The 11,101-nt window shown below is 45.1% G+C and overlaps 1 protein-coding gene across 1 annotated transcript; it reads left to right on the plus strand.

Moving 5' to 3' along the window:
* Window positions 1-1,254: 1,254 nt before the first annotated feature.
* LOC110515514 (leucine rich adaptor protein 1) lies at window positions 1,255-6,744 on the plus strand. Its single transcript, XM_090209956.1, has 2 exons — window positions 1,255-1,899; window positions 5,017-6,744. The coding sequence occupies exons 1-2, from the start codon at window positions 1,690-1,692 to the stop codon at window positions 5,107-5,109; spliced, it is 303 nt and encodes a 100-aa protein (XP_090066082.1). The 5' UTR covers window positions 1,255-1,689; the 3' UTR covers window positions 5,110-6,744.
* The last annotated feature ends 4,357 nt before the right edge of the window (window positions 6,745-11,101 follow it).

The following is an 11,101-nucleotide window of genomic DNA, read 5'->3' on the forward strand; positions in this document are numbered from 1 at the left end:
TCTGAACCCAAGGCACCACCCATCAGACAGACATTGTAGCTGCTAGTGTGAACCCAAGGCACCACCCATCAGACAGACATTGTAGCTGCTAGTGTGAACCCAAGGCACCACCCATCAGACAGGCATTGTAGCTGCTAGTCTGAACCCAAGGCACCACATTAACATGCTTTACAGTAATGGAAGAAAAACAATTCAAATGAAAATAGGCCGCCTGCTAATAAGAAAACGAATATATTCCGGTTGCCAGTGACGACGTGGACCGTAGCCAGTAGGTCTGAAATCACTTACGCATTTAGTTTAGAAAAACGCCAATTCTCCTCTTCTGACAACCCGTTCACGGACTAAAACATTCCCGTCTTAATATAACCTGTCTATTTACAACTTGTAAATGTGTTTTCTTAGGCTACTCTACGTAACATCCCTATTTAGGACTTCCTCGAGCCCAATAGGCTACAATGGATCTGCAGTGACAGTCCAACGTGCGTTTAGGTTTTTATAGTTGTTCAGCATTTGTCACCGTTTCCACATCCTACAATTCAGTAGGAAAACACATACTTGTTATTAACATAGGGGGTCTATATTTATTGGGACATACATATGTTTGCAACTTACTCGTGTTTTGTTGTTGTTTAGCGCGATCTAACAAACAGTTCAAACTCATGACTATTTCCTGGTTCTGATCAACTGTTTCCCTCACGCTCAGCCCATAGAGAATGATAGAGGCCTCTAGTAGCCAATAGGCCTTTATTAGCATAGGCAGCGCCATTGAGGGCTTCCACCATTTTAATGTAGTCTACCGGGTGGGACTTTCAACTTCATTGGCTGTTCCCACCTCGTGACCCTGTTGGAGTCATGTCCAACCGAGTCATCGGGAAGGATCAGCCAATTGTGAATAAGAAAATGGACTACTTTAAAATGAGAGAAAGCCTCAATAGCGTTGCCCATGCTGTCACCTATGCCTTAATAGCAGAGATACAAAGACGAGTCCTCTATGTATGTATCTCTATGATTCAGCCAAAGAACGTCGCACGCCACAAGTGCGCACTGTTATTGATTGGTGTGACGCCATTGGGGAAGTCAACTATTGCCCAATATTCAATTATGTTTATTATTATAATTATTATTGTGTATATTGATATAATATGAATACTGAAAGGTCCTACATCTTACTAGAATGTATGCAGATTGTGTCAAATTGAGCAGCGTGACACCTTGTTTAAGCACAATGGTGTTGAGCGGGGTGACTCACCTCTACAGTCAAGCCAGTCAAGTATTCACTCACAGTTGAACACCCACCCCTCGAGCTTTGTGTCAGTCTATGCTTCGTTCCCACAGTTATAGGGCTGGCTGGCTGGCTGAATTACGTAACATGAATTCCTATGGTTGCCACTGGCCGTCTGGAATTCCTCATATGGAAATGCATCTCCTCCTCTCCCACATTTAATGTGTGTTAATGCATTGTCTAAGTTCGACGATAAACGCATTTCAAAAGTACGTTCAAGTCAGCTGGCGTCGAGAGGGAATCGAATGGTATGACTCTTGTCTGTATCTTTCCATTGGTCGCAGCCAGATCTCTGACGCGTTTATTACGCGTGGCCTGGAACGGCACAACTTTGCGTAACAGTAGTCTATGACGTTATATTACCGTGGACTATTATCAGGTGAAGAAGAGTGTGTATTTCCTATGTAATGGATATTACCATCGGAACGGATCTGAGCGAGATAGAGAGAAAGATGGGTCGGGAGATTCCAGAGAGTCTGTTTCCTTTTGCCCCAGATGGAAGGATGATGAAAGACAATACACATGGTAGAGACGAGTGGGACTGGCCTGGCCATGTCGAAGACATGCCCTCCACCCAGAGTCTGCAGAGCAACATGCGACTCCTAAGACAAGAAATGGTAAGCATTTTATTTCACCTTTATTGTGTCTTAAGTGTCTATCCAAGTCCTGTAGAGTGTCTATCCAAGTCCTGTAGAGTGTCTATCCAAGTCCTGTAGAGTGTCTATCCAAGTCCTGTAGAGTGTCTATCCAAGTCCTGTAGAGTGTCTATCCAAGTCCTGTAGAGTGTTTATCCAAGTCCTGTAGAGTGTCTATCCAAGTCCTGTAGAGTGTCTATCCAAGTCCTGTAGAGTGTCTATCCAAGTCCTGTAGAGTGTTTATCCAAGGCCTGTAGAGTGTTTATCCAAGGCCTGTAGAGTGTTTATCCAAGTCCTGTAGAGTGTCTATCCAAGTCCTGTAGAGTGTTTACTTGTCTATCCAAGTCCTGTAGAGTGTCTATCCAAGTCCTGTAGAGTGTCTATCCAAGTCCTGTAGAGTGTCTATCCAAGTCCTGTAGAGTGTCTATCCAAGTCCTGTAGAGTGTCTATCCAAGTCCTGTAGAGTGTCTATCCAAGTCCTGTAGAGTGTCTATCCAAGTCCTGTAGAGTGTCTATCCAGGTCCTGTAGAGTGTCTATCCAGGTCCTGTAGAGTGTTTATCCAAGTCCTGTAGAGTGTTTATCCAAGGCCTGTAGAGTGTCTATCAAAGTCCTGTAGAGTGTCTATCCAAGTCCTGTAGAGTGTTTATCCAAGTCCTGTAGAGTGTCTATCCAAGTCCTGTAGAGTGTCTATCCAAGTCCTGTAGAGTGTTTATCCAAGGCCTGTAGAGTGTTTACAGGCTTTATTGTCATAAGAACAAAAACATGTCATGAGGACAGTTGGTTTTAAAGACGTTAATTACTGTCCTCATAATTGTATTATTTAAAATAGTTAAATGTTAGTAAGAAGTTACATTAATGGGCTATAATACCGTTTAGCCTTTACACGTTTAGAGAGAGAAAATAGGGCATTGGAATGGAAAAAGTGGGAGGGGAGGAAAATCAGGTGTTAAAATCTGTTCTCGTTCAAGTTCACACCTGCCCTAACTCCTGTTAGTCCTGTCCTCTCCTAACAACACAGTCACACCTGTTAGTCCGGTCCTCTCCTAACAACACAGTCACACCTGCCCTAACTCATGTTAGTCCTGTTCTCTCCTAACAACACAGTCACACCTGCCCTAACTCATGTTAGTCCGGTCCTCTCCTAACAACACAGTCACACCTGCCCTAACTCATGTTAGTCCTGTTCTCTCCTAACAACACAGTCACACCTGCCCTAACTCCTGTTAGTCCTGTTCTCTCCTAACAACACAGTCACACCTGCCCTAACTCATGTTTGTCCTGTTCTCTCCTAACAACACAGTCACACCTGCCCTAACTCATGTTAGTCCTGTCCTCTCCTAACAACACAGTCACACCTGCCCTAACTCATGTTAGTCCTGTCCTCTCCTAACAACACAGTCACACCTGCCCTAACTCATGTTAGTCCTGTCCTCTCCTAACAACACAGTCACACCTGCCCTAACTCATGTTAGTCCTGTTCTCTCCTAACAACACAGTCACACCTGCCCTAACTCATGTTAGTCCTGTCCTCTCCTAACAACACAGTCACACCTGCCCTAACTCATGTTAGTCCTGTCCTCTCCTAACAACACAGTCACACCTGCCCTAACTCATGTTAGTCCTGTCCTCTCCTAACAACACAGTCACACCTGCCCTAACACCTGTTAGTCCTGTCCTCTCCTAACAACACAGTCACACCTGCCCTAACTCCTGTTAGTCCTGTCCTCTCCTAACAACACAGTCACACCTGCCCTAACTCATGTTAGTCCTGTCCTCTCCTAACAACACAGTCACACCTGCCCTAACTCATGTTAGTCCTGTTCTCTCCTAACAACACAGTCACACCTGCCCTAACTCATGTTAGTCCTGTCCTCTCCTAACAACACAGTCACACCTGCCCTAACTCATGTTAGTCCTGTCCTCTCCTAACAACAGTCACACCTGCCCTAACTCCTGTTAGTCCTGTCCTCTCCTAACAACACAGTCACACCTGCCCTAACTCATGTTAGTCCTGTCCTCTCCTAACAACAGTCACACCTGCCCTAACTCATGTTAGTCCTGTTCTCTCCTAACAACACAGTCACACCTGCCCTAACTCATGTTTGTCCTGTCCTCTCCTAACAACACAGTCACACCTGCCCTAACTCATGTTAGTCCTGTTCTCTCCTAACAACACAGTCACACCTGCCCTAACTCATGTTAGTCCTGTCCTCTCCTAACAACACAGTCACACCTGTTAGTCCTGTTCTCTCCTAACAACACAGTCACACCTGCCCTAACTCATGTTAGTCCTGTTCTCTCCTAACAACACAGTCACACCTGTTAGTCCTGTTCTCTCCTAACAACACAGTCACACCTGCCCTAACTCATGTTAGTCCTGTTCTCTCCTAACAACACAGTCACACCTGCCCTAACTCATGTTAGTCCTGTCCTCTCCTAACAACACAGTCACACCTGTTAGTCCTGTCCTCTCCTAACAACACAGTCACACCTGCCCTAACTCATGTTAGTCCTGTCCTCTCCTAACAACACAGTCACACCTGTTAGTCCTGTTCTCTCCTAACAACACAGTCACACCTGCCCTAACTCATGTTAGTCCTGTCCTCTCCTAACAACACAGTCACACCTGCCCTAACTCATGTTAGTCCTGTTCTCTCCTAACAACACAGTCACACCTGCCCTAACTCATGTTAGTCCTGTTCTCTCCTAACAACACAGTCACACCTGCCCTAACTCATGTTAGTCCTGTTCTCTCCTAACAACACAGTCACACCTGCCCTAACTCATGTTAGTCCTGTCCTCTCCTAACAACACAGTCACACCTGCCCTAACTCATGTTAGTCCTGTTCTCTCCTAACAACACAGTCACACCTGTTAGTCCGGTCCTCTCCTAACAACACAGTCACACCTGCCCTAACTCATGTTAGTCCTGTTCTCTCCTAACAACACAGTCACACCTGCCCTAACTCATGTTAGTCCTGTCCTCTCCTAACAACACAGTCACACCTGCCCTAACTCATGTTAGTCCTGTCCTCTCCTAACAACACAGTCACACCTGCCCTAACTCATGTTAGTCCTGTTCTCTCCTAACAACACAGTCACACCTGCGGGGCATGGACGTCCGTCTGATGTGCCAGCTCCTGTCGATCAACGACGGCATCGAGGCGACGAGCTGGGACCTGGAGGTGTAGCTGAGGTTGGGGATGGCAGCGGGTGACTAGCCAGGAGAGAGCGTCCTGTCTCTCGACCAGGCTACACCCCGACGAAGCAGCGTGTCCAGTCTGCACTAGGGGAGAGATGGGGTTTTGATGTGATGTCTGTGGGGAGTTATCTGGGTAGCTTGGAGGGAAGACCCAGAGGTGATACCGGCCCTCTCTCGCCCGCTGACCGGGTAGTTGGAGAAGGAGGCTTGGAGGGAAAGTTAACCCTGTGTTTGGGTCCTGGAAAACTACTGTGCATATCCAGACTATTATTGCAGACCAGCTCTAACAAACCTGATTCAGCTATACTGGCCTAAAATCAAGGTATGATGATTAGTTAAATCAGGTGTGTTGGGCTGCCTGGAACAAAAGCATGCCCACATTGTAACCTACCTGTACTGTACCTGTCCAGGAACACTGTATCCTGAGGGTTTGAGGACAACGTCAGTGGGAGAGAGTCCAGGAACACTGTATCCTGAGGGTTTGAGGACAACGTTAGTGGGTGAGAGTCTAGGAACACTGTATCCTGAGGGTTTGAGAGGACAACGTTAGTGGGAGAGAGTCCAGGAACACTGTATCCTGAGGGTTTGAGAGGACAACGTTAGTGGAAGAGAGTCTAGGAACACTGTATCCTGAGGGTTTGAGGACAACGTTAGTGGGAGAGAGTCTAGGAACACTGTATCCTGAGGGTTTGAGGACAACGTTAGTGGGAGAGAGTCCAGGAACACTGTATCCTGAGGGTTTGAGGACAACGTTAGTGGGAGAGAGTCTAGGAACACTGTATCCTGAGGGTTTGAGGACAACGTTAGTGGAAGAGAGTCTAGGAACACTGTATCCTGAGGGTTTGAGGACAACGTTAGTGGGAGAGAGTCCAGGAACACTGTATCCTGGGGGTTTGAGAGAACAACGTTAGTGGGAGAGAGTCCAGGAACACTGTATCCTGGGGGTTTGAGAGAACAACGTTAGTGGGAGAGAGTCCAGGAACAGTGTGAGAGCGAAATTACAAGATGATGTTATGATACTGTTGTTGCATCAAATGGTTGTTTTTCTGGAATAGAATAGATGTTTTTGAACAATCTTATCTGTGGTCTTCTGAGTTGGGTCCTGGGGGAGATACGGTCTGAGACAGGATGTGTGGGGTAGTGTCTGGAACTTTAGTACGTCCTCTCTGATGTTGCACCTATCCTGGGATACTGTATGACCCAGAGGCTCACTCCCCTCAGTCAGCCCGTCTAGGCGTGTGGTCACGGACATGGGTTTTACTTGAGATGGGGGTATCTGGAGCTGACAATTGATTTATGCCATGGAATGAGTTAGTGTTGCTGTACTATGAGGTACCAGGGACGAGATCTTAGGGGCCTAACTCTGTACAATAAGAACCGTCTTCATAGCAAATGCTATCTGGCTGGGTGATACTCCTTTCTCATGTATCAAGTCTCACCACCTTGTGACCTGTTCCACACATCTGTTGTTTGTCATGTAGACTAAGGGGGTGTATCTTTACTATAAAAAGGTGTTTGTCGGGGCTCTCAACAAATCATCTAAAGGTGGTTCGTCGACCAGCTTCATTATTGCAATCGATGTTATTAATACGTTTTGAATAAAGTAAAGATCCTGATTGGTAAATTGACCTTGTCTCTCCTCGTTATTGATTAGAATTTCCACGACAACCACTGTATCAAGAGGGTATCAGAGGAGAACGTTAGAGGGAGACATTCCACAGTCCTCTGTAGGCATGACACACACACACACACAGAAACACACACACATTTAGATTCACATAGATTCACTTCATGAATAACATGGTCTTGTCTACCGGTAGTACCTCTGTCCCCCCCTAGGCATGGGACCTCATAAATTTAACAGAGGGGGAGAGGAATTTGAACCTGGCTCTATCCAATTCCCCTGGATCAGGTTTCTCCCTCTTTCTTAATGATAGAGAAGAATGAGATCATGTTAACACGTCATCCTTTCCTCCTCTAGTAACCCACATATGGCCTTTAGACGAAGTGGGAGAGGGGAGAACAGAGAAAGAGGGGGGAGAAAGGTGGACAGAGAGAGAGGGGGAAAACAGAGAAAGAGGGGGGGGGAAATGTGGACAGAAAGAGTGAGTGAGTGAGGGAGAGAAATGTATTGTACCATACAATTCCCTCAAGGCATTAAAGATTTAGGGGGTTTACATTTCTAAAATATTTAACAAGAACAAGGTATTTTGTTTCATTTAAAAACTGCATAACATTTTGTAAAAGCTAAATATTTCAGGCCTTCCACCCCCCCCAACCTTTAACCATGTGATGTTTAGATCAATGGCAGTGGAGGCTGTTGAGGGGAGGACTGCTCATCATAATGACTGGAACGGAGTGACATCAAACACATGGTAACCATGGAAACCAATGGGTTTGATTGATTTGATACCATTCCACCATTCTGCCCCAGCCATTACCACGAACCCGTCCTCCCCAATTAAGGTAACACCAACCTCCTGTGGTTTAGAGTGTTCCTACTGTACACCAACCTCCTGTGGTTTAGAGTGTTCCTACTGTACACCAACCTCCTGTGGTTTAGAGTGTTCCTACTGTACACCAACCTCCTGTGGTTTAGAGTGTTCCTACTGTACACCAACCTCCTGTGGTTTAGAGTGTTCCTACTGTACACCAACCTCCTGTGGTTTAGAGTGTTCCTACTGTACATAACCTCCTGTGGTTTAGTGTTCCTACTGTACATAACCTCCTGTGGTTTAGTGTTCCTACTGTACATAACCTCCTGTAGTTTAGTGTTCCTACTGTACACCAACCTCCTGTGGTTTAGAGTGTTCCTACTGTACATAACCTCCTGTGGTTTAGTGTTCCTACTGTACATAACCTCCTGTGGTTTAGTGTTCCTACTGTACACCAACCTCCTGTAGTTTAGAGTGTTCCTACTGTACATAACCTCCTGTGGTTTAGAGTGTTCCTACTGTACATAACCTCCTGTAGTTTAGTGTTCCTACTGTACATAACCTCCTGTAGTTTAGTGTTCCTACTGTATGTAACCTCCTGTAGTTTAGTGTTCATACTGTACATAACCACTTGTATTTTAGTGTTCATACTGTACATAACCTCCTGTAGTTTAGTGTTCATACTGTACATAACCTCCTGTCGTTTAGTGTTCCTACTGTACATAACCTCCTGTCGTTTAGTGTTCCTACTGTACATAACCTCCTGTAGTTTAGTGTGTTCCTACTGTACATAACCTCCTGTAGTTTAGAGTGTTCCTACTGTACATAACCTCCTGTGGTTTAGTGTCCCTACTGTACATAACCTCCTGTAGTTTAGTGTGTTCCTACTGTACATAACCTCCTGTAGTTTAGTGTTCATACTGTACATAACCTCCTGTAGTTTAGTGTTCCTACTGTCCCTCACCTCCTGTGAACATGTTTTCTGTGAGCAGTGTGTTTAATTGGTAATGCAGTCCCTCAAAAGGCCAAGGGTGCGTCCCAAATTAAACCCCATTCCCCACATACAGCTCCTTCAGAAAGGATTCCACCATCAGGACCGTAGTTAACCAGCCCATCCCATTCATTCACACATTATGGGTTGTGTTCCAAATGAAACCCTATTCCCTACATCAACCATCAGGACCGTAGTTAACCAGGCTATCCCATTCATTCACACATTATGGGTTGAAAATGAAACCCTATTCCCTACATCAACCATCAGGACCGTAGTTAACCAGCCCATCCCATTCATTCACACATTATGGGTTGAAAATGAAACCCTATTCCCTACATCAACCATCAGGACCGTAGTTAACCAGCCCATCCCATTCATTCACACATTATGGGTTGAAAATGAAACCCTATTCCCTACATCAACCATCAGGACCGTAGTTAACCAGGCCATCCCATTCATTCACACATTATGGGTTGTGCAGTGAGCTGATAGCTCCAGTCTGCTGTGAGATACAGAGCCTTCAGAGAGTATTCATACCTCTTAATTTATTCCACATTTTGTTGTGTTAGAAATGGATTAAATTTGTAAAAAAAATATCTCACCCATCTACACACAATACCGCATAATAACAAAAGCGAAAACATGTTTTTAGAAATTATTGCAAATGTATTGAACGTGAAATTCAGAAATATCTAATTTACATAAGTAGTCACACCCCTTTTGTTTTGACGCTCCCAAACGGAGCTCAGCTACTTCCTGTTTCCTTTCATCATCCTTGACATGTCACTACAATTTGATTGGAGTCCACCTGTGGCCAATTCAATTTGATTGGAGTCCACCTGTGGCCAATTCAATTTGATTGGAGTCCACCTGTGGCCAATTCAATTTGATTGGAGTCCACCTGTGGCCAATTCAATTTGATTGGAGTCCACCTGTGGCCAATTCAATTTGATTGGAGTCCACCTGTGGCCAATTCAATTTGATTGGAGTCCACCTGTGGCCAATTCAATTTGATTGGAGTCCACCTGTGGCCAATTCAATTTGATTGGAGTCCACCTGTGGCCAATTCAATTTGATTGGAGTCCACCTGTGGCCAATTCAATTGGATTGGAGTCCACCTGTGGCCAATTCAATTTGATTGGAGTCCACCTGTGGCCAATTCAATTTGATTGGAGTCCACCTGTGGCCAATTCAATTTGATTGGACGTGATTTAGAAAAGAAACACACCTGTCTATATAAGGTTCCACAGTTGACAGTCAGAAACTATACCATGAAATCCAAGGAACTGTCCATAGATAACTGAGATAGAATTTTGATGAGGCATATATCTGGGGAAGGGTATAAAACCACTTGTAGAGTGTTGAACATTTCCAAGAGCACAGTGGTCTCCATTATTGGGAAATGGAACAAATATGGAACTACCCAGACTCTGCCTAGAGCTGACTGTGCTACTAGACTAAGCAACGGGGCAAGAAGGACCTCGGTCAGGGAGGTGACCAAGAACTCAATGACCATTCTGACAGAAATACAGAGTTCCTTGGGTGAGATGGGAGAACCTGCCAGAAGGACAATAGTCTCTACAGCACTTCATCAATCTGGGCTTTATGGGAGAGTGGCCAGATGGAAGCCACTCCTGAGAAGGCACATGACAGCACGCCTGAAGTTGGCATAAAGACACATGAAAGACTGAGAGAATAAGGCAAAATATTCTGTGTTCTAATGAGACAAACATGTCACTCGTTGGCCTGAATGCAAAGCGCTATGTCTGCAGAAAACCAGGCACGGGTCATCACCCTTAAAACACCATCCCCACCGTGAAGCATGGTGGTGGCGACAGCATCATGTTATGGGGATGCTGTTCAGCAACAGGGACTGGTAAGGATAGAGGGAACAACGAATGGAGCCAAATACAGGCAAATCCTTGATGAGAACCTGCTTCAGAATTTCAAACGATCTTAGACTGGGGGGGGGGATTTTACGTCCCAACTGGACAATCACCCCAAGCATACAGCCAAAGCAACGCCAGAATGGTTTGTGTAGCCTGCCACTTCGCGGCTGAGCCGTTGTTGCTCCTAGACGTTTCCACTTCACAGTAACAGCACTTACAGTTGACCGAGGCATCTCTAGCGGGGCACAAATTTGACGAACTGACTTGTCTACAGATGACATATGGAGTAACATACGGAATACAGGTATCACCTTCTCCTATACAAACACTCCACTGAAAGGTTCTAGAACCTAAAATAACCTTTTAGGTTCTAGCAGGGAAGAACTGAAAAACTATTGGCAAAGAGGTTCCTACAGAGAATATATAAAACACAACGAATAGATCAATAAAGTAAATAACTATTGCATTGCAGAAATTAGATACTGACAAGTCGTTGTCATCTATTCTATACCGATGCAAAACAGACCATCGCCCATCATTGGTTGGTTGATTCGTCGATTCTTTGGTTGATTAAGAATCAATGTTTCTTTGTGTGATAAGTACTGATCTATTTCGCGTAGACGGGTTGGTTGTTTAGCAACAAAACCGACGCGTGCACAACTA

The sequence above is a fragment of the Oncorhynchus mykiss genome, chromosome 19 (assembly GCF_057628025.1).
Source record: "Oncorhynchus mykiss isolate SJ-2025 chromosome 19, ASM5762802v1, whole genome shotgun sequence".
In the NCBI taxonomy this organism is placed as follows: domain Eukaryota; kingdom Metazoa; phylum Chordata; class Actinopteri; order Salmoniformes; family Salmonidae; genus Oncorhynchus; species Oncorhynchus mykiss.

Bases quoted from the DNA above. Each gene is read 5' to 3' on its own strand.
- LOC110515514 (XM_090209956.1), top strand. From the start codon at position 1,690: ATGGATATTACCATCGGAACGGATCTGAGCGAGATAGAGAGAAAGATG. The intron at 1,900-5,016 runs GTAAGCATTTTA...CTAACAACACAG, and splicing joins GACTCCTAAGACAAGAAATG to TCACACCTGCGGGGCATGGA.